This window comes from Podarcis muralis, chromosome 12 (genome assembly GCF_964188315.1).
Source record: "Podarcis muralis chromosome 12, rPodMur119.hap1.1, whole genome shotgun sequence".
NCBI lineage: Eukaryota > Metazoa > Chordata > Lepidosauria > Squamata > Lacertidae > Podarcis > Podarcis muralis.
The window spans coordinates 14,832,580-14,856,123 of record NC_135666.1 but is presented as its reverse complement, the minus strand read 5'-3'; the positions used below and the strand labels follow the sequence as shown (position 1 = coordinate 14,856,123).

The 23,544-nt window shown below is 40.7% G+C and overlaps 1 protein-coding gene across 4 annotated transcripts in view; it reads left to right on the top strand.

Annotated features, from left to right (window-relative positions):
• ESYT2 (extended synaptotagmin 2) overlaps positions 1-23,544 on the top strand; it is a 69,255-nt gene that overhangs the window by 21,431 nt on the left and 24,280 nt on the right. For all 4 annotated transcript variants that reach the window (XM_028750858.2, XM_028750857.2, XM_028750860.2 and 1 more), the window contains exons 5-12: positions 2,286-2,358; positions 2,595-2,684; positions 13,507-13,562; positions 19,235-19,355; positions 20,343-20,519; positions 21,177-21,259; positions 22,771-22,819; positions 23,358-23,447. In XM_028750858.2, coding sequence (XP_028606691.2) covers positions 2,286-2,358; positions 2,595-2,684; positions 13,507-13,562; positions 19,235-19,355; positions 20,343-20,519; positions 21,177-21,259; positions 22,771-22,819; positions 23,358-23,447 — 739 coding nt within the window. The remainder of the gene's footprint in view (positions 1-2,285; positions 2,359-2,594; positions 2,685-13,506; positions 13,563-19,234; positions 19,356-20,342; positions 20,520-21,176; positions 21,260-22,770; positions 22,820-23,357; positions 23,448-23,544) is intronic.

Sequence of the window (23,544 nt, the reverse complement as noted above, 5' to 3'; positions counted from 1 at the left end):
TAGTAAGAGCAGAATAAACGATTTATTGGATCTGTGGATCTGTCACTTCAGTGAAGAGGGGTTTTCTTTCTCCTTGTTCGTCTGTCAATGGCCATAGTTTAGCATTACATGGATGAGCCTCCATGAACCCACACAGAACATCATGCTCATTCCCTCCCCATATTGACTGATCTGGAGGCTTGTCCACACAGTGCTAAGCCAGCTTTGTATTTCAGCACTTCCCTGGTAGCTGTAGGAGAGAAGGAATTGTGTGTGGGCAAGTGAGAAGGCTAGTAGAGAAGGAATTGAGTGTTGTAACCCTTCTCTGTGCCCAGCATAGAAACCAAGCAGGCTTGCAGAGGAAGGAATCCTCCGCCTCCATTTTTTGCATAGATAAGGCAGTAGGAAGAGGGGACAGAGCCCTCCATCTGTTTGCTAGCCCAAAGCACACTAGGTTGGTTGTTTTTGTAGCTCCACTAAACCATATTTAGCATTAGGAGCAAATTGGGGGCCCATTGTACCTGTTGAAAGTAGAGGTGCATAAACTGCCAATATGTGACTTACTAGTTCCTTCGATGTACAAGATGTGCCTCCTCAGACATGAAGAAGGGGATGTTTGGAAACAACCCCTTCCTGTCTCGTCCCCCCCCCCCCCTTCTATTAAGTAGATGGCAGGATAAAGAATGAATTGGAGGGTTACACTACACTGCTTTTCATTAACTAGAAAGCTCACATACAACAAACTTTAACAATTTAATTATTATTATTTTGCCTTGAAGTGGTGCTTAAAAGGTTTTTTGGCTGATTGAATGGTTTAACATGTAGAACATGCTTTCTCTTTGTTTCACTGAGGCCTTAGATCAGCTTTCGTCAACATAGTGCCCGCCAGATGTTTTGGACTAGATCCCTGCGCTGGCTGGGGCTGATGGAAGTTGTAGTCCAGACCATTTGGAGGGTATCAGGTTGGCGAAGGCTGGCTTAGATACGAAAAAACATACAAATAAAGGGACTTTGGACTTCTCTTTTGAAACTGAGGGGAGGTTCAAAAGCAGTTTGTAATATGGAACGGAGGAGTCTGTTGTTTCAAGAAGGCAAAATCTTACTTGGCATGACTAAAGTAGATCTTTGGATCCTAGCCAATAACTTTTTAGGTTTTAATAGGGACAAGCAGCACTAACCATGGTTCTTTGCCTTTATACTCTTGCACACTATAAATCTTTAGCTCCTTCCCCTTTAAATTGTGTGAAAAGAAACCACATTAGTCATCTTCAAAGTATTCATGGGGACAAATGGTTAATAAACTTCCTAGTAATGTGTAACATGTCTGTCTGTCATACTTGGGATCTGCAGATTAATGCAGCCTTGCATAGTTCACAGACATTATGCACTCGGTGGATAAAATGTTCTGCTTAACTTGGTGTCCAAATAGCAGATCATGTTTCATACAAGCTGTATTGCAAAGACACAGTCCAAGGAATATGGGTTGAAGGGCAATAGTGTCATTCATGAATTGTATAGGTGCAGCCAGCTAGCCCTTTTCTGATTTGTCTTGTTTACTTCAGTTAGGTATATTTGGTACTGCAAAGTAATACAGTACCAAAGAGTCTATAATCAGTTTAAAAGTAAAAAACAAAAAAACAAAAAAGGATATAAAAAGTATCTCTTGCATGTACACAGAATATACTGAGCACGTCATAAGGATTGGCAAAACATTTTAACTAATGAGTCTAAATGTGATTTCTGGCATCACCGGTATCAATGAGAAGACCTGCACTGGGAGTGCATGTTACATAGTGTTTGCCATACACGTGGGGTTGTATCAAATGCTAATCATACTGGGAGCTAGACCCTCTGAAATTCATGGACCTAAGTTAGTCATGTCCATTAATTTCATTTGGCCTCTTTTGAGTAGATACTAGTTGGATACAACCCATGGTTTCTAATATGTAGAAAAACGCATTACAGAACATTGTACAAGGGCTGTGATTCAAGGAGGCCGTTAACTCCTGCGGAAATTATTGCACGTTTGCATCAAGGTTTATAAAGCTTCCCTGCCAAATCAAAGGCTGCTTTTTGTAACTGGAATCTAAGCAGAGGCTTGAGAGTTGGAGGAGGCCCTGAAGAGGAAACTACCGGTTAGTCTGATGGCTTGTATCTAGCAAAGCAACACTGGGTCACAGCCTAGGCCTAATCTATTTCGAAAAATGATTTTTAAAATAAACTTGCCATTGATTTCTAAAAGTGGTCATTTATTAATGGGCTTTAACGTTTAATACAAAATTGCATTGTGTCCTTGTGCTTCTCAGTTTTGTTGGCAATTGTGAAATTGACTTGGAGATCAAGAGGTACTACTGCAGAGCTGGTGTGAAAAGTATACAGGTAAGCTGCATTTTCTTCCTACCTGACACAAAACTAAATTATTTACAGATACAAATGTCATAAAACTGTGCAACCCTTTCCCCACCCCAAAAAGGAAGCAAACTTTTTAACAATCGTTTTGTTCTGTTTGGCATAGACCTTAAGTATGCAGGTATATTAACAGACTTCTCCATTAACGATGCAGTTCTCTATATTATTAATTCACGTTTAGTATTCTGAATCTTTCCCCCTCTTAGATTCATGGCACTATGAGAGTTATATTGGAACCTCTGCTTGGAGATATGCCTTTAATCGGAGCACTGTCTTTATTTTTCCTTAGGAAACCGGTAAGTTAAAAATCTAGATTGCTTCATTCTCCATCTTACAGATTTTTGCTTTTTCCCTTCAGTAAACCGGTGCTTAGAATAATTTTCTAAATCTAGGGATGTCGAACGGGAATTTATGGCTCACCCTAGCGTTAGGCCAACCATGGTTCTATTTGAGTAAATCTGGTCCTGAAAATAAATTTGAGGAGATCAGGAGAGACTAGGCCTCCCTCCACTACCCCATGGTGGGTTGCTGACAAGTCCATGACTGTAACCACCATACCTTGGTCACATCCGTACCATATATTTAAAGCACATGGCTTCCCCCAAAGCATTCTGAAAACTAGTTTGTCAAGTGTCCTGGAAATTGTAGCTCTGTGATGGGTAAGCTGTAGTTCCCAATATTCTTTGCGGGAAGCCATGTGTGTTGAATGTATGGTATGGATGCCGTCAGAGTAGAAAGCAGAACCTAAACTGGCCTTGGGAGCTACCACTGGCTGATTCTTGATCAACAAGGTTTTGTTGCCTTCAGTAAAGGTGAAGGTCAGTTTACGTTTATGGTAAGAGAACTAAAAACTGTAGTACACTTTTCTATTCTGGCCACCTTTTTCGTGCTTGTACAAAGTATAATTTCAATAATCAAATGAAAGGCCATGTTGATACAGTCGTGTTTAGGCATCAAAGGTTAATGGTGGTGGGTGTATCTGTTGTCATCCTCTTAATATACCAATATCCACTGCTCCTGAAAGCTGGAATCATTTGTTAAGCAAGCTGTAGTTGGAAACTACTCAAATTCAGTTTTAGTTTCATGACATAATTAACTAAAAGGAAATAAAAACCTAGTGCAACATAATTCAATTGGATTTTAAACAGCTTATATTCTGCAGGTCTGGTGTGCAGGTCTAGTACCTAATTTATGAGAATCTCCACTTTTATTTCAAAAAGGGAAATATCCAGAAATCATGGTTGCTGAGAAGATGAAAATGAGTTTGAGGATAGTGTTTATGAAGGCTCACAAATCAGATAGGCAGGGATCGTCTGCATGATGAAGTCCCTCTTATATGATCCTAATCTCTTATTTCCTGCCTCTTTTGCCTTCCTCTTTCATTCTCTTTCTTTTTCCCCTCCCCAAAATATTCTGAGCTGCAAAATCCTAAGTATTATTTTGTTGATTGCTATTTAAAATGTTCCCAAACAGTGTTCCCAAACAATGTACAGTAAAGATAACGGAAAACAGAATGTATAATAGAAATAAATATGTAGGGCAGTATCTAACAAAGTGCTTCTGCTAGCACAAAGATTTCCACATGCACAGCAAAACCCATAACAGATTTAGGGGGTACACAGGGAGATGAGAGGGAGAGGAAGTTCCGTTTTGCAGCCAAAAGTCCCTGCATTATTAGAAACACTTCATTGGCTACCACCCATACAGAGCAGATTAAATGCAAAACTTTAAAACTCCAAATTACACAAATTTTACAGTTATAGACTGCAAAATGGCTGAAGCTGCCTGAAGGCAAGAATTGTAGGCGCATGTCTAATTTTGATTGGAAGCTGATTCCAGAGAGCTTTGTAACTGCTGCAGAGTTATGCAAACTGGAGAGCTCATATAGGTTTGGGCACGGGAAGGTATTGTAAAGTTCTGCCTGCCACTGCAGATGAAGAAGTATTTGACCTTGTTCTGTCATCTTCTGTGAAGATCATACTTTTCATTTGGCATCTTGCTTTGCTCTGCTGTCACTCTGATTTCAGTGTATCCTATAAACAACTAAAATTGGAGGTTAGTGCTTATCATCATCTAGAGGTAGGGAATGTCCCCCACCCTTCCTAGTTATATAGAGTATGCAATATTTGCTTAAAATATCCAGGTGTGGGAAGCGGAGTACAGAAAGGAAAGAGATTTTAACCATTTGTGGGGTTTGACTTGTAGGTTAGTTTCTAAAGCATTTTTATCCTGCTCTTCTGCTGGGAAAAGTCTCCCAGGGCAGCTTATGTAGAATCAGTAAAACAAAACAGTCTGTGTCTATACTGTAGTCTAAAAGGCATGATACAAGAGGAAAACAGGAAGAGGAGGAAAGAGGAAAACAAGGGACGCTGGGGAGCACTTCCTAAAGATACATACTAGTTCTAATGACCATGAACTGGAGTAGGAACGGCGAAGGGAGTGGAGAATCTGGAGCAGGCACCCCCAAACTCGGCCCTCCAGATGTTTCGGGACTATAATTCCCATCATCCCTGACCACTGGTCCTGTTAGCTAGGGATGATGGGAGTTGTAGTCCCAAAACATCTGGAGGGCCAAGTTTGGGGATGTCTGATCTGGAGCTTGTTTCTCAGCAGAACCTATGGAGTGGCTTCTTATCTTTCCTTCTACAGTTCTCTCTCTCTCTCTTTTTCTCCCTCTCTCCCTCCCCTGTTTTAAATTGAGCTAAAGTTGGGCCTTAACTTTTTTTAACTGCCAGCATTCAGCCCAAGAACATGTGAAATAATAGCTGGTCTCTGAACGTTAGTAAAATGCTTTTCTTTACTCCTTGACAAATCACATGATTGACCTCCACTGCCAGAGGCATTATGTTTTCAAGACCCATTGCTGGGAATCGCTGGTGGGCAGAATGCTGTTGCTCTCATGTCCAGTTTGCAGGTTTCCACGGGCAACTTGTGAGCTACTGTGAGAACAGGATGCTGGACTTCATGGGCCCTTGGCCTCATCCAGCAGACTCATCTCATGTTCTTACGCTCTTCGTCATAAGAAATATTTCATTGCCCCCAGACTTTATACAAGAAAAAGTTTCTAGGTTGCTTTATCTTGGCAGCTACAGCTAATTAGAGTTCGCACCTTTTATAATTGCTCAGCCTCAGGGTGAGGAAAAGGTAAATTGAATGAGACAAGTTATCCTTCCAGAGACCACACTCTCTGAGCAGAGATCTTCAATATTTTTCCGGGTGAAAAGGATATAAGCGGCAGAGCTCTTTACAAAACAGGGAGGAACTGGCCATAAAAATTCTGGCTCTATAAATTTATGAGAGATGGATCAGAACTGAACTGAGCATGTACAAGGGACTTATTTTTAAAGAGGCAAATCATAAGAAGAGAGAGATTAGAGCAACACAAAGCTTGGAAGTCTGATAAGAAGTGAAAGGCACCATGATTTCTACAGCTGCATAATACTACCGCTCTGTTCTTTGGCATCTCTCTAATGAAAATTTGTGCCAGAATATAGTGGGAAACAGCTTTACGGCTCCAGGGTTCAATAAGAACAAGGAGCGTATGTGACTAGAGCAGCCTTTTCCAGGCTGTTGTGCTCTAGACTACAATCCCCATCATACTTGACCATTGGCCATGTTGACTGGGGCTGATGGGAGCTGGCATCCAGCAACAATCTGGAAGGTCACATGAAGGCCACTATAGCTTTTGCATCCTGCAAATACCTTAAAAACTTGTAATTCTTAGGATGCAGTAAATTTTGATTTCGCCATGCTAAGGCAATTATTCCTAAAACACCCAATTATTCAAATATGAGAATTTATCGTATTGAAAGAGGCTGTAAGAAGTCATCCTCAGTGAAGCAAAAGAGCAAGGATTTAAGCTGCAACTCAGGGGGTTTAATTTGTGGAAGTGAATACTTCATTTTCCTATCAGTGTTTAATATGCAACATTCCTATTTCCCTTGGGTTAGTTCTGTGCTTATTTTAGTTCTGTTCATAGGACACTGAAATAACCTCATTGGCTAAACTTTGCAAACTAGCCACCACCTGCAGTTGTTATTTTTAACATTAAAAAAAAGACGACCTGGAGCAAATTCACTGTTTTTTCAAATTGGATTAGCTGGTCTGCCCAAGAAGCAGGTGGCTAATAAAGATGTTAAATTATCCTGTCCAGCTTTGCTGCTGTGGTTAGTGGAAACAAGGTTTATTTGGAAAAAGGATTACTGTTTCAGCTGGGGTAATACATGTTAAATAAATTTAAAGGGCATTGCCCCAGGGATGAACTGCTGCATAAGGAAGTATTGGATGTGCTAAATAAGTAATAGTTGCATTATTGGGATGTAGTTGCTGTCTTGTTTTAGAATAGGGCAACTTCTATTGAGGTTTTCCTCCCCCTCACCCATACGAGCTTTTATACAGGGTACATTAGGTTACAGACGCTTCAGGTTACAGACGTCACTAACCCAGAAATAGTACCTCAGGTTAAGAACTTTGCTTCAGGATGAGAACAGAAATCGTGCGGCAGCGGGAGGCCCCATTAGCTAAAGTGGTATCTCAGGTTGAGAACAGTTTCAGGTTAAGAACGGACCTCCAGAACGAATTAAGTTCTTAACCAGAGGTACCACTGTATTCCATTTCTTTTCTCCATATGAAACAAACGAGTAACCTGTTTTGGGGTGGAGAAAAATATTGGGTGGGGGAGAGAGAAGGGGGTACTGCTGATTCTGACCCTTCCCTCTTTTTGGCTTCAGCCTTGCCCATCTCCAGTATACAGCCTCTGAGGAATTAGGGAATGCAGCTCTTGACATAGAAAGGTTCTTGCTTGCTTGAATTTGTACCCCACACTTCAGGCAAAAAAGCTCCCAGAGTGGTTTACATACAATCAATGAAAACATACAGTCCCCTCTTAGTCCCCTCTCCCTCTCTTCCTCTTCCTAATCCTAACACACGTGGGGAAAGAGTCAGGGAGGAAAGATGGAGGGAAATCAAACTCTGGCGACAATTCTTAAAGAGTTTGTTCTTATAATTAACAGCTTACGTTGTTCAGGGGTGGAAGGTGCCTGATGGAGCCAAGCTTTCGGAGCTTCCCACATTCTGAAATAGAGACGTTTCTGCCCTTAAGGAGCTGGTCCATAGCTCAGTGGTAGGGTGCCTGCTTTGCATGCAGAAGGTCCTCGGTTCGGTCCCCAGCATCTACACGTTGGGCTGGGAAGAACTCCTGGCCGAAACTCTAGATAGTTACTGCTCTGCTTATCTCCCACTTGGACTACTGCAATGTGCTCTACGTGGGGCAACCTTTGAAAGTGACCCAGAAACTACATCTAATCCAGAATGCGGCGACTAGACTGGTGACTGGGAGTGGCCCCTGAGACCACTTGACACCGGTCCTGAAAGACTTACATTGGCGCCCAGTAAGTTTTTTGAGCACAAACCAAAGTGTTGGTGCTGACCTTTAAAGCCCTAAACGGCCTCGACCCAGCATACCTGAAGGAGCGTCTCCACCCCCTTCGTTCAGCCGAGGCCTTCTGGCAGTTCCCTCACTGCGAGAAGTGAGATTACAGGGAACCAGTTTGTAGCCTTCTTGGTAGTGATGCCTACCCTGTGGAACGCCCTCCCATCAGATGTCAAGGAAACACAAATTATCTGACTTTTAGAAGACATCTGAAGGCAGCCCTGTTTAGGGAAGTTTTTAATGTTTGATGTTTTATTGTGTTTTTAATTTCTATTGGGAGCCACCAGTGTGGCTGGGGAAACTGAGCCAGATGGGCGAGGTATAAGTAATAAATAATGATAATAATAATTAATAGTATACTAGATGTATAAGTGCTGTTTGCTTGCTTCCAGATGTTTCTTTCATTCTCCTCACTGCCCTCCCCCAAGCCCTTCTGCACATGCCAAATAACTCTGTGTATGTGTGTGTGTGTGTGTGTGTGTGTGTGTGTGTGTGTTTGTTGGTGGGAGTTTGTAAAAAATAAGAAATAGAGGCCAACCTAGTAAGCCTAGTTTTATAGTTTGCAATAAATTAGACTACATTGTTTTTAAAATGTAGAATTTAAGGGGGATTAGTTTTATGATGCTGTCTCTCTTTCTCTCTCCCCCCGCCCACAAAGAATTATGTGACAATCTGAAACAACTTTTTATGTTGGATCAAAATTTTACTACTGTCATTTTGCCATCATCTAAAAAACTTGAGAGAGGTTGCTGCCAAGAAAAGCTTCTCCTTCAGTATTTTCGTAAGGAGAAGCACAGAGGAATTATTTGGCAACTTGTCGTGGATTTTTTCTTCTCATATTTTCCAGTCCAAACTAACAACTGGCAGTAATTCAGCATACTCCGCAGACAGTATCTGTTGCCGGCCTTGATGACTATATATGGGAACATAGCCTAAATTAATAAATCTGAACATACTTATCTAATGAGTTTGCTCAAGCCTTCTGAGCCATACAGAGATTTTTGTCAGACAGCCCCCACTTTGTACTGGCTGCAAAAATTAGTCATCTTCTTTGAGTAAGGGAAGATGGCATACGTAACCGTTACATGTTTATCGAGAGGATATATGTTCAGCTAATTATGAAGACTTTTAAATGACAGAACAAGCATGAGAAGAATTTGGAAATTTCCTCTGATAGCTCTCCCCCCCCCCCCTTATGATTAAAGGTTTGAAAGGGAAAGTCCTGTGGCAGCTTAAGGAGAAAATAGAAAGCCTGTGTCCATATTAGTAAATAGAGCCTGCTTTCTGCAAACTTCAAATTCTCCTTTTTCCTGTCGGAGGCTGGTTTGAGTGGTTGAATGGGCTTGGCTTGCTGTCGGCTGGAGTCTTTGTGCCACTGTTGTGAGGCAGACTGGGCCCCACACTTTCCCACCTTCTTTTTCATACAGTAAGCCTGCAACTTATGCAAGGGTTACGTCCCACAGGCCGCACCTAGAGCCAAAGTCGCATATAGCCGATGCACATTGGGTTTAATGGTGAATGAGATTGCTGATGTTGTTTCCCCAGGTGCACAGCTCCTTTCTGCCCCCCCCCTTTTGCCAACCCCGTACAGCTGAATACGTTCAAGTTAAATGCACCTAAGTTTTTATTATTTTTACTTTTATTAGATTTATATACCTCCCTTCATCATGAGATCTCAGGGCAGTTCACAGAAGTTGAGGGCTTACTGTATTTTATTAGTGTTTGAGGTGAATAGGAATGAGTGTAGCTGAAAATGTCAGCCCTTTATTCAAAGTGAAAACGTCTTCAGCCTGCACAGGGGGGAGGGACCTGAGTGCTCCTACTTCAAAAATATAATCTCTGCATAGAAAACTAAAAAGGCAAGGTAAAGGCTATACTAAATCCCTTTACATCTTTCTGTATATGGGCAGGCGTGTGTATGTAAGAGAGAGAGAGACCATTGTCATAAGAAGCTGCACACGCTTGGAAAATCTTGCATAACCTGGCAAGGATAAAAGCTTTCCTGTGCCCTAGTGATGGCTAAAAGCACCATTCCTGTATATGAAAAGAGAAACCTTGAAACACTTAGGAAGAGTTGGAAACATCTGTATGTTTTGCCCGCCACTTCAAAACCATATATTGGGGTGTTGGTGGTGGCGTTGAATTTGCTATGCAGATAGCCTTCAGGGTGTATATTTCGAGAGTATAAGCCCTGTTACACCATATGCAACATTTTCTTCCCAAAAAGTATTCCATGATGGTCTCCCCTCACCTCACTGCTTCTCTCAATCCCTCCCTCCCTCCCCACAAAAAAATTTAAAAAATGTTACACATACTAATCAAAAGGGGCACAGTAACTCTGCCTTGTTCTTGCAAATACCTGCTTGAAGATTATTTTAAAGGGTCACTGAACTGGTTCTTCTGCCCTATGAGTCTTTATTTATTTATTTATTTTCAGAGGGGGGAAAAAAGCAATGCTCTTTTCTGTCAGGTAGCTTTATCTTTGAAGCTTCGGACATTTTGACCTGAGTAGATTTTTATTTTTTATAGGAGTAGACCTTTGTTTTTCCTCTTGAAGCAATATTAATCTAATCTAGAACACTTGGATGTCTTTTATTGATTATGCCCCCTGTATTTTAGCTGTTCCCAAGCCTGGGTATATTAAATTTGAGAAATCTGTTAAAATGTCTGTGTGCATCCTGTGTAAAATATTAAAGAGGCCACGGTCTGCTGTGCAGTGCTTCTGAACAAAAACCAGTGGGACAGCAAGGAGTCTCTTCAGTACCAGAGCTTGATGCATATTACATTTAAATGCTGCAATTCTTTTGTGAGACTCAAGGCAGCATCCATAGGGCTCCCAGGTGGTCTCTGATCAAGGCATTGAGACACACTTGCTTGGCTTCAACAAAGTTGCTGCATCATTTACCTTCATTCTTGGGACCATATAACACATTTTTAAAGCAGAAATACACTTTAAAAACCCCAAGAACTTGAAAGTAATACTTTTTTTGAAACGTCTGTGTCTAATCTCTTGGTCTGTGGGTCTTCGAGACCTCCTGTTTCTAATAGATTCATCTATCGTGGAAGTTTCAATATACTAAATGTGTGTGTGTGTGTGTGTGTGTGTGTGTGTATGTATATGTATATGTATATGTATATGTGTGTATGTGCGTGCACACACACACATATGTATGTGTAGGCATGTGTCTGACGGCAGCCCTGTTTAGGGAAGTTTTTAATTACTGATGTTTTAATGTATTTTTAATCTTTTGTTGGAAGCCTCCCAGAGTGGCTGGGGGAACCCAGCCAGACGGGTGGAAAATAAATAATGATATTGTTATTGTTATTATTATACATATGCCAGAGGTGCTTTGTAGCAAGAGAGTATTGTCATTTAGCAAAAAACAAACAAAACTGACAGCCTTGTGGAAGAGTGATGCAATTCTATAGTGGGAGATTAAAACAAAGGCACAAAGATAAGTGATTTCTAAGTAAACTCCCTACCATCTCCACAACTGTGTTTAAAGTTTAATGCAGACTGGTGCACTTGGCAAGTTTGAGGCATCCTTTTTACCTGCTAGTGCCACGTTTCGCTAGCAGTCCTTTGGCAGTACTATGTGATCTTTCGCAGTGAGCTAGTAACAAAGAATTTTATTACCGTAGATGTGGAGCCAAGGGCGGGGGGGGACTAAACCACAAAAAAGAGAAGCAGAATTGAGCAATTATTCCCAGTCACGATTTAAAAGTGCAAACATGGGGGTGGAGGAATGGGAATCTATGGCTGAAGGACTGTCAAATCCCAAACCATGCTGCTCAGGGCAGATGGGGTGGGGTGGGCAGGCGGGCAGCTGAAAGGAAGAAAAGTTTGGCAGCTACAAGGTTGGCACATTTCCCCTTGTGGAACACACCTCTGTATTCTAACACCTCGCTGGCTGCCTGCTCCAACAACAGCTGCAATGCTGCAGCAGCACTTCCAGCATCTTTGCAGGAGCAGCGCAGTGCTTGTGCAGCAGTATGCTTGCTGAAGTGTTGTGGCCTGGACTGGCGGCTTCTCCACTTGCTCAGACAGTCAGGAGCCTTTGTAAACAGTGCTGTCTGTGACTTGCCGGGAGAACAACCAGGCCAGGCCAGCAGCATGCCAACACATTGGCATTGCCAGGGCACCGGCTCAGGAATACTGAAATGGCTGGGATGTGGGGGCTGCCATTGCCTGCTCCAGTATCTGCTACCTGAGGCAGCCACCTCACACTTTCGAATGGTGGAGCCAACCTTGCCTGCAAGGAGGTTCGTTGGCAGGGGGCTCTCATAGGCGTGCCAAAGTTCTAGGCTTGCTCTGATAAATTGTTCTGTATAATCAATACCATATTTCCCCCTGTACAGTGGTGCCTCGCAAGACGAAATTAATTCGTTCCACGAGTTTTGTCGCCTTGCGATTTTTTTCGTCTTGCAAAGCACGGTGTCGGGAAAGTTTTGGAAAAGCTTCAAAAATCACCAAAGTCTTTAAAAACCTCAAAAAAGGCTACCACACCGCGTGCTATGAGTTGCTCCTCGAAGTCAAGTCGCAACTGTATTAACAGTGTTAAGAAAAAGGAAACAAACTTGCAAGACGTTTCCATCTTGCGAAGCAAGCCCATAGGGAAAATCATCTTGCGAAGCAGCTCAAAAAACAAAAAACCCTTTCGTCTAGCGAGTTTTTTGTCTTGCGAGGCATTCATCTTGCGAGGTACCACTGTATAAGACTAGGTTTTCCCCCTAAAAAATAATGTCAAAAATTAGGGGGCGTCTTATACACGCATAGTGCCAAGGGTGGACTGGCGATTGGTTGTTGCCGCAAAAATAGGGGGCGTCTTATACATGGGGGCGTCTTTTAGATGGGAAAATACGGCAATTAAAAGAATGATTTCAGAAGTTCTCCAAGAAGGCTTAGGTGTGGGGTGTGTGTATGTGTGAAAAGCTTGGCTCTTTGCTGAGTTGACTGTTTTCCTCATGACTTTTAGTCTGTTCTGTGATATCATAGTGCAGCCAATGGCTAGGGAGGGTTGCAAACATGCCACAGTTACAGTATAAGATACCCTCTTTTATAATGAGAGAAAACTAGAGCCGACATTATGTTACTAATGTGCATTATTTCTTAATGTGCAATGTTACGTAATCTTGCAATAAATTTAGCAACTGTTTTTGTAGCCGTTAAGCTACGTTCCTTAACACACTTCACTTTTAAGAGTCGGCCTGTTTGATTTCTAATGGTAATGATTTCCACAGTAAATTTCTTTTTAGAATAGCAGCCTAGCATGTTTTATGCAAGTAACTATTCTGAGGGTCATCCTGATGTTCTTAATCTGTAGGTATAAATAGTTTGTATTGTATCCTTCCTGATGTTGGACAGTACTCATAAAGGGGCTAAAACAAATGCTTTCCTTAATTTCATATTTTGGCTGAAATTTGCATGTGTGTTAGTGTTAAACTGATTGCTTCCTGCCATCTAGCTTCTGGGATAGCTCAGTCAATAGAGCATGAAACTCTTAATCGCAGAGTTGTGGGTTCAAGCCGCACTTTGGGGGAAAAATATTTCAGGACCTTCGTGTTCCTGTCCAACTCTATAATTCCGTGATTCTGTTATCCTTACGGCTATCAGAATGTATGACCCTTTGTTCTGTTTCTTAAGTGCTGGGCAACATTTTAAATTGTTGTTTTTTTCCTGTCTTCAGCTTTTGGAAATTAACTGGACAGGACTGACCAATCTTCTGGATATTCCAGGACTAAAGTAAGCCAAAAATTGAATGTGAAACTATTTTTTTTTTAATAAGTGTTTTAGTGTGCGTTTGTGCATAATTACACAAGATAATTCTAAATAAATAAGTGTTTGTGTTCCATCTGGTCTCTGCTATACTTTTTGGGAAACTGTCAATGTGATTGAGTTGATACACATACTACATCTAAACATTGGGATTGGGCAGTCCTTAACCATAGCCCTCAGTGATCTCTTGAAAACTTTGGAAGAAGAGGAATTGACAAATGTTCTGGCTTTTAGCTTTTTCAGTGTGCATGCATGTAGGGTTTTTTATGATTTTTTAAAGACAAACAGCAGTAGTTGATAAGAATTTGCAAATGGAACGGCACAAAAAGGCTTGCAGACATGGGTAAGGAAAGTACATGTGGGGAGTTGGAAATGCTCCTAAAGACCCAAGCTAGCTGTTTTGCAAGCTGCGAACTGCATCTTGTACAGTTTGTTTTGACTTCCAAAACCAGCCAGAAGAGTTGCAAAATTATAGGTGGCAAAGGTTAACTTTGCTTTGCTGTGAGTTTTCTGGTGAATAGCATCGTTTGTAATTTGCAGCAGTATAACATCTGGAAGAAAACAAGGTGTTTCTATGCAGGAAAAAAACTGCTAGCATTCTAGCTATATTTGGCTTGCCCATTCAAAGGAAAGAATGCAGTCAGTCTACTTTTGTTGCAGTCAAGAGAAGTCCCAGACTTGAGGTGGTGCATATTTGAGGCTAACTTGTAAAGCTCCACCCAGTACTGTAAACTCTGAAATCCTATGCTTACTGTTGATTAATTTCTCTCTCTTTCTTGAGCTCTCAATTTGGGACAAGCTTCTTGTGACAAGCTTCTCTCTAAAACTTTCAGGCATAACTGAGTATCTTTGTTTCTTATTGCTGTCTCCAAATGCAGTAAGAAATTATTAAGGTTGCTTTATTACAGTACTTTTGAGAGAGAGAGAGACTATGCCAGCTTTTTTTTTTGCTGCTTTTTTTCTTGCCTCGTCACGAAATTAATTGGGGTGGGGTTGCAAAATGTAGGTTTCCTTTAAAAAAAACTTACGGCAAAAGTTCATCGCAGACTCTAATTATAACTTGCAGTCATGTGGCCATTTCCACTGGTTGGGCATGTTGGTGCCCCAGTTTGTCCTGCTGTGCCGCACTAAGCATCTGCTAGCACCTGCAGAGGTGCTTGCGTAATTACTCACTGCGTTGTGGCAGTATGGTGCTCTTGAGTCAGCAGATCCTCGCACTAAAGCAGGGGTCAGCAACCTTTTCCAGCTGTGGACCGGTCCACCGTCCCTCAGACCATGTGGTGGGCCGGACTATATTGGGGGTGGGAATGAATGAATTCCTGTGCCCCACAAATAACCCAGAGATGCGTTTTAAATAAAAGCACACATTCTGCTCATGTAAAAACACCAGGCAGGCCCCACAAATAACCCAGAGATGCATTTTAAATGAAAGGACACATGCTACTCATGTAAAAACGTGCCGATTCCCGGACCGTCCGTGGGCCAGATTTAGAAGGCGATTGGGCCGCATCTGGCCCCCGGGCCTTAGGTTGCCTACCCCTGCACTAAAGCACAGCTGGCTTTTGTGGGAGCCTGCCCACTCGCTGGTTGGATATTGATTCCATCTCTCCGACCCCTGGAAATCTTTTATTTCGCAGTCACACTGGGATTGTTCATATCAACTCATTTTTAGGAAGTGACTAGCTACCTTGAACACCCACAAATCCAGAGTAATTGTCCTCTGTGAAAATCTTTTTTTGCTTTCTTTTTTACAATTTTTTAAATTCAATTTTTTAATTTGTATTCTGACAGATAAACTTGACATACAAACATATAACAATTAAACATAAAAAGTGATAAAATTATAATAAAAAGATGTTAATACACAAAACAAAAAAAATTACAAAAAAGAAAAAGAGAAGAAAAAGAAAATAGTGATTAAAATAAACACATATCTCAAAAATGATATATGTAACCAAATTTCATATCCATTTTCTTCGTTGACTTCCTTCGTCTTCTATACGGGTCTGATATCAACCTTAGTAATCAGTTTCCGTTTGTCTACTTATTATCTCTCTTTGTAATTCTCTTTAATTATCTTTTTTTCTAATCATATATCAGTTTGCAGAAGTTAATTAAAACAAGTCCAAGCAGTAATATGTGGGCATTGCTTTTTCAAATATTCATTGTATTTTTCCCAATCTTTTTGAAATTTTTGCTTGCTGTGGCCCCTGATCACATCTGTCATCCTTGCTAATTCAGCATAACTAAATAGTTTGTCTTGCCACTCTTTTTTGGTTGGAATTGTCTCTTTCCCCCCAGTTTTTTGCGATCAAGGTTCTAGCTGCCGCCATGACATACAAAAATATTTTTTTATCATCTTTAGATATATCTGTATCAATTACTCCCAGCAGGAAGGCTTCTGTCCCCCCCCCCCCCCGAAATTGTATTTAAAGATTTTCTTCATTTCTTTTTTACATTTTCAAAACGAAAGTGCTGGCTAACTTGTTAAAAGCCTTTTAAACTGTTTTTAAATTGACAGTTGGCTCAAAGCATTAAATATTGTGTAACTTCCTAGCAGAGAGAGAAGATACAAATAAGCTAATGACTTTGTATGATTTCAATGAATCCAAGTCTTAAGGTAGTATGGCTGTATTCTACTTCTGTTCCTTTGAGTAAGGTGCAATTGTTTTTTTGCAAAACTTCCAAACACAGTGCTGCAAACTAGCTTCCCTCCTCATATAAAATTTAAAACACCATGGTGTTCATTTGATCTGTACTGATATCAATAGGGCTCAAATGTTTTCTTGGATACCACAGTAAAAATGTGAAAGTCTAAGTTCGGAAGAGCTCTAGCTGCAAGGCTAGATGAAACATTACGAGGATTGCACACCTGTCAGTTGTTTTCACAGAGAGAATATGCTCCTCCAATCAATTTAAGCCTCAATCTACTGTTCTCACCATCATTTAATAATGTCACATGAGACTCACACATTCTCTTTTCTTTCCCTTATCTGGCATTCAGCTTCTCTGTAAGCTTCATAGTTTTGAAAAATGGCTATATAAACTGGTTGGATGATGAAAGGCATGGCCATTTCCCACTGTTGACTCTTTTCCACTGTTTGCCTGCCTGCCTGCCGCAGTACTGTAGACTGTAATATTTTATACTGATGTTCTGAAAAATTCTGATTCCTGATCAGAGTGGGTGGTGTACAACATTAGTACCTATTTGTCACATGTAGACTACCCATAGCATCTGCCTGCCCTCTCAAAAAATTATTACAGAAGAAGATTGACAAATGTCCACGTATGTGCTGATACCTTAAGGCTGCTGTACTTGTGGAAGCTGCTTTGACTTCCTCCCTGGTGTTGTTTGCACTGACATAGCAAACTGTGTGACCTGGGATAACTCAGCCTCAGAGCATGAGACTCTTAATCTCAAGGTTGTGAGTTCGAGCCCGATGTTGGGCAAAAGATTCCTGCATTGCAGGGGGTTGGACTAGATGACCCTCAGTGTCCCTTCCAGCTCTACATTACTGTGATTCTTTGAGCTTGGATCAGTTCGTTACTGTGTGGCTTCCACATGCTCACAAGCTCCAAGTTCAGTCACCTTAGTGGTGCATGTCATGTGCTGTTTCGCTGTGGGTTAAACCACAGAGCCTAGGACTTGCCAATCAGAAGTCGGCGGTTCGAATCCCCGCGACGAGGTGAGCTCCCGTTGCTTGGTTCCTGCTCCTGCCAACCTAGCAGTTCAAAAGCACGTCAAAGTGCAAGTAGATAAATAGGTACCACTCCGGCAGGAAGGTAAACGGCGTTTCTGTGTACTGCTCTGGTTCGCCAGAAGTGGCTTAGTCATGCTGGCCACATGACCCGGAAGCTGTACGCCGGCTCCCTCGGCCAATAAAGCGAGATGAGCGCCGCAACCCCAGAGTCGGTCATGACTGGACCTAATGGTCAGGGGTCCCTTTACCTTTACCCCTTAGAAAAGCAAAGTACCATATTTTTCGCTCTATAAGACTCACTAGACCACAAGACGCACCTAGATTTTGGAGGAGGAAAACAAGAAAAATATATTCTGAATCTCAGAAGCCAGAACAGCAAGAGGGATCACTGCGCAGTGAAAGCAGCAATCCCTCTTGCTGTTCTGGCTTCTGGATAGCTGTGCAGCCTGCATTCACTCCATAAGATGCACACACAGTTCCCCTTACTTTTTAGGAGGGAAAAAGTGAGTCTTATAGAGCAAAAAATACGGTAATTAACTTTTGTATGTTGATTACTTTAAGCTATCATCAGTTTCATCAATATATGATGTATAAAACAATAACTTGGAGTAATGGGCCTTATTTTCTATTCAACGGTATTTTATAGTAAACAATTAAGGCAACCCAGAGAAGAATGAATAATGTTTATACAAAGCCTCTTATTCCTGCCCCTTATTCTGAGCTACTGTTTCCATCTTGTGGCCATTGAAGGTAACAGTGCTTGGGATCCACGTCGTAAACTCTGGAAACTTCAGTGTTTCCATTTTGGCATCATTGTAGGCTCTCTATGTGGTGGATGTAGGCTCTCTAAGTGGTGGTATTTACTTGAATCTAATGCTCACCTCTTTTGGCCAAATTAGGTTGCAAAAATTGAGGTGCATATTAGATTTGATGGCACATCTGCATTTGCCAGCAATATCTTTTTTGGTTTCAAGGTTCTGAAAACTGAGGTGCGCATTAGATTCGATGGCGCATTAGACTCGAGTTAATACGGTACCTCTAGGGATAGACTGATGATAATGCAAATGTAGTAAATTCAAATGTATAGCATTCCCTGACCCAAGGAAGCAGGGCTGGTGTCAAGGCAGTTGTTGCGGGAACTAATTCAAAGCAGGGATCCCATTGACAAGAGCCTTTGTACCTCATGTTGTGAGGAGGTAGACCCCTAGAAGGGTGTCTTGGGATGATGGATGGGGTCTTATGCAGAGTGTCTTGGTCAAGGGTTGACAAAAATCTGGCATAGACACTGAAAGCAAATAGCACCTGGTCTGTCAAATTGCACTTATGGAAATGGTTCAGGGTGAAAGGATAATTTGTAGGAGGAGTTCTAATACCACACAACATGGAGATAGATAGATAGATAGATAGATAGATAGATAGATAGATAGATAGATAGATTTCCTCCAGACTTCATTAAAACAAAACAAAAAGCCAGGAGTCCTAACTGAAATGACTTTAGCCAATCAGGTCATATGATCTTGCTATTTGGGTCAGTTCTATATATACCCTTTCTTACAAAATTGAATGTAGATGAAAGGGAAAATCCAAGAATTTTAAGAAGTCCACGGAACTAGCCCAGAATTTTAACCAACACCAACATGGGGCTGAAAAAATATTTCTGCAGCCTGCATATATAGGTAGATTTGCTGTACGCTCTATAAATCTGGTTGTCACTTTTTAATTAGAAGATGAAGAAATGTTGGAAGAGAAATTGTGTTGGCAGTTCGCCTGAAATTTATTTACACTCCGGAGTTGAAATTCCTTAGCCTGCAATGTTAACAGAAGCATAAATAACTGTGGCTTCAGCAAATGTAATAACTGTTTAAATAGTGAAGGTGTGTCAAAAGTGCAACTAAGGCAAGATGTCTTAAAATAACTTCTCCATTTTCTTCCCAATAGCGGTTTATCAGACACTATAATATCAGACATCATATCCAATTACCTGGTGCTTCCAAACAGGATCACTGTTCCTCTCGTCAGTGAGGTACAGATTGCTCAGTTGCGCTTCCCCATACCAAAGGTAAGAATTTTAGCATAAAATTATAAAAGAATACAGTGTGAACTCAGTATTATTTGAGTAACCTTTGCAGAACCATTCTGATTCGTGAAAGTTTGATAAACACTATTTGTGAAGACCCTAAAAATCTGGATGCTGAGCATATGACAGTAACTTCAGGTGGGTTTAGCCTTCCAAGGTGAAGCTAGGAATTTCCTTCCCTGTCATGGACAATATTTGAACAAAAGTATTTTAATGACTCTTCATTTCCATAACTCAGGTTTTTCCATTTGTATAACTTAATGCTTATTTTTGGGTAAAATTCTGAAATGATGAAGCAGTACAAAATCTAATGCAGCATTATCACAAGTTCATATGTGGAAAAAATAGACCAAAATTACTTCTGGAATGTTCTGGATAACCAGAGAAACTAACAGGAACAGGCAGTTTTTCACAGATACTTAAATCTTGAGACTGAGTGCAGACCAGGTGACTGATCAAGTCTGTACCTGCTTAGCTTTAACCAGTGCTTTTTTTCTTAATTTTTTTAGAGGTATTCTCATTTTCCTAATCATACTGAAATACTGCCCCTCAATGAGGCCAAACTTAGATTCACAAATGTTTAGAGATATGCGTCCCCCTGCGTTTCCCCGGGGGGGGGGGGGAGAACTGGCTTTAACAACTCTTTGGAATCTAGTACTGCTATGCTATGCATTATGCTCCAAATCAAGATTAAAGAAATATAATCCAAAATAATAATGAATTTGCTTTCTGTTCTGTCATAAATTGGCAGAACATACCATCCAGTCATAGATACATGCCCTTAGAATAGAATCTACTATGTAGACTTGCGGTACTATGCAGGTAACCCAGAGCAATCCTGTGACCAGAGATTGATAAGGATTGATCCAGTCAAGTTAATGGTCAGTCATCCTGCAGTGGAAAGAATTTGTGTTGATACTTTATTGTTGAAAACTATATGATGGATAACTATTTCTTGCATCTTGACAGGGTGTACTAAGGATACACTTCATTGAAGCTCAGGATCTTGAGGGAAAAGATACTTACCTGAAGGGAATTGTTAAAGGGAAGTCTGACCCGTACGGAATCATTCGTGTGGGTAATCAAATTTTCCAAAGCAAAGTCATCAAAGAAAATCTCAACCCAAAGTGGAACGAAGTTTATGAGGTACAAAATTTAAAATTGCTGTTCGATATCGGTACCCAGTCTTCAAACGGCATTAAAATAGAGCCTTTGAGGGCTAATTCCGTATACATCTTTCTTATATGGAGAGATAATCACCTTGTGTGTCTTTTCTGCTGCTGGTATATGGACTACTGCAGCTGTCAGCACAACAGATTAGTTCAGGTATAATGCCAAGCCATAGTTTGGTGCTGTGTGAACAATGATGATAGTAATAATAATAATAATAATAATAATAATAATAATAATAATAATAATAATAATAGACAAGACTAACTTAGCACCATTAAATTCAGTGGCTCTACTCTGAGAAAAACTTAAATACAACCCATTCACAATGGTTAATTTCTGGGTGGTGGTGCTAAGCCACTTCGTTTTGAAGTTAAACTGTGTAAAAAAAAAATCATTCTAAAAAGGTGAGGATGTAAAAGAGTTTTCTTTTGTTATTCATTTTTATCTCTATGGTAGTAATAAATCCTATTGGTTTATCAGCATCCTTGTAATCAGACCTGTGCATATCCTGCATTTCTCTACTTATACATAATTCTGTAGTGATAGGTATTTTGTATAATGTAGACACATTAAAAGCCATGTCAGATATTTGTGCTGAATAGGTTACCTTATTCACTACTTTATTTGCAGGCCTTAGTGTATGAGCACCCAGGACAGGAATTGGAGATTGAGCTCTTTGATGAAGACCCAGACAAGGATGACTTCCTGGGAAGGTAAATCCAAGCAAGATACATTTATGATATTGGCAAAAAATAGTTGTTTTTGTACTTTCTTCTGATTTGCATGTTAATAGATAAAATTCCATGCTTCCTGTGTTTTAAGTATTTTTTAGTCCTTGTTTTCTCTTTGCCTGCGACTGCCAGAATCCCTCTTTCTATACGGTGGTACCTCGGGTTAAGAACTTAATTTGTTCCGGAGGGCCATTCTTAACCTGAAACTGTTCTTAACCTGAGGTGCCACTTTAGCTAATGGGGCCTTCTGCTGCGCCATCGTCATGCAATTTCTGTTCTCATCCTGAAACAAAGTTCTTAACCCGAGGTACTATTTCTGGGTTAGCGGAGTCTGTAACCTGAAGCGTATGTAACCGGAGGTACAACTGTAAATGAAAGGGGAGGGAAAGCTGAACTCGGCAGAACTTGAAGAAAAATAGTTAATATCTCCAAATGCAGTATTGGCATATACACAGAACAGTTGCCTTTTCAAAATGCCATGATAATGCATGCATGGCATTTTAAAAATACCTACACGCTGAAAAGAAATAGATGTTGTAAGTGTTAGAAGTAACAATATGTTCCTACCTAATTCTTATGCTCTATTGATTTTACTATTGTAACATATATCTGGCTTTAGCTGCCTGATACGTTGCCTGAGGAATAAATCATAAAAAGCTCATATGTGCCCTCATGGAAGCCATGCTCTGTTGTTTGCCCCAGAACACCATGTTATCACAGTTCAAGGACCTAATTTATGTCTTTTCCACAACAATTGCAAATGTGGCAATTTTCTTCAAAGCTCTTAACAAGCAGTCACCCTTTGCTTTATATATCCTTACCAATTCCTTTCTTGCCCCATGAGAACTTAGATGCTGTTCTCATTCTTTATGGACCTCTTTTCCCAATATGAACCAACCCAGACTCTGCAGTCATCATCTGAGGCACTTTTTTGTGTGCTTTCTCCATGAGAGGTCTGGAGGGTGGCAACACGAGAACGGGCCTTTTCTGTGGTAGCTCCCCGTTTGTGGAATGATCTCCCTAGAGGGGCTCGCCTGGGGTGCCTTCTTTCTATACTTTAGGTGCCTGGTGAAAACGTTTCTCTATAACCAGGCCTTTGGCATTCTATGACCTTTAAACTGTGCTTGTGGGAGTGGGGTCATTGGTTTGTTTTATTATAGGCTGCGGCCATTTTGTGCATGTCCAATTGACACATAACCTTTTGGACCCAGGAAGGGATTGCATGGGGGTAAGGACCAGAACCCCTGCACAAAATGGTCCCCGCCTGTATTATTTATTTTGTGTTCTCATTTTGTATTTTTATGTTGTGAACCGCCCTGTGATCTTCAGATGAAAGGCGGTATACAAACTTAATAAGCAACAACAAATTATCATAAGGATAGCATAAATATAATTAGATTAACCCACTATCCTTTTTAATACTTCATTGATCCCTCCAACAATACGACTTACAGAAGAGATAATGATATTATTCTAATGTGTTTTTCTCCTAGTCTAATGATAGACCTAATTGAGGTCGAAAAGGAGCGCCATTTAGATGAGGTAAGTCTCTACCAGCTCTTTGGTGGGAAGAGTGTACCAGGGCTCATACCCTGAGGTAGTCAGCCTACGGTGCTTAATCACACTTCAGATTCAAATGTTGAAAGATTTGATGGACCTTCCTTCCAAGATTGCAGCCTCCCTCTGCAACAGATTTCTACATTTTTATAACACCGTTTCTGTGGAACCTCTGTGTCAATTTATTATGATGGCAGACATTCCGAAGTCGTAGAATTGTGGCATGAATGGTCACAGCATGTGGAAGTCACTGATAGTCGTTGGTTAAAATGTTTTTTGTAAGGAAGTGTTTGTACAATGTCTTAACATGAAGCCATTTTTATTGTTGTGTTAGAGCATGGATTGAATGTAAAAGATAAATGGCAATCATGTTGACTTAGCTGTTTTTGTTGGTTAGTTTCATTATGCTATGTCAGTGCACCATTTCACAAAGTACCAGTAGTATGTCATGAAACAGGAATCTATAATATCACATTAGTGGATGGCTTTGCCTCTCACAATCTTTTATTTACTTTGCCTACAGTGGTTTACTTTGGATGAAGTTTCCAAAGGAAGATTGCATTTAAAACTAGAATGGCTCACATTGATGCCTACTGCAGAGAATCTTGATCAGGTATTTTGTTTTATCTTTTTAATACATGGTCTCACAGCTTTAAACAGGGCTCAATATAGATAAGAACGAAGACCTGGGTCTATACACGCACATAAGT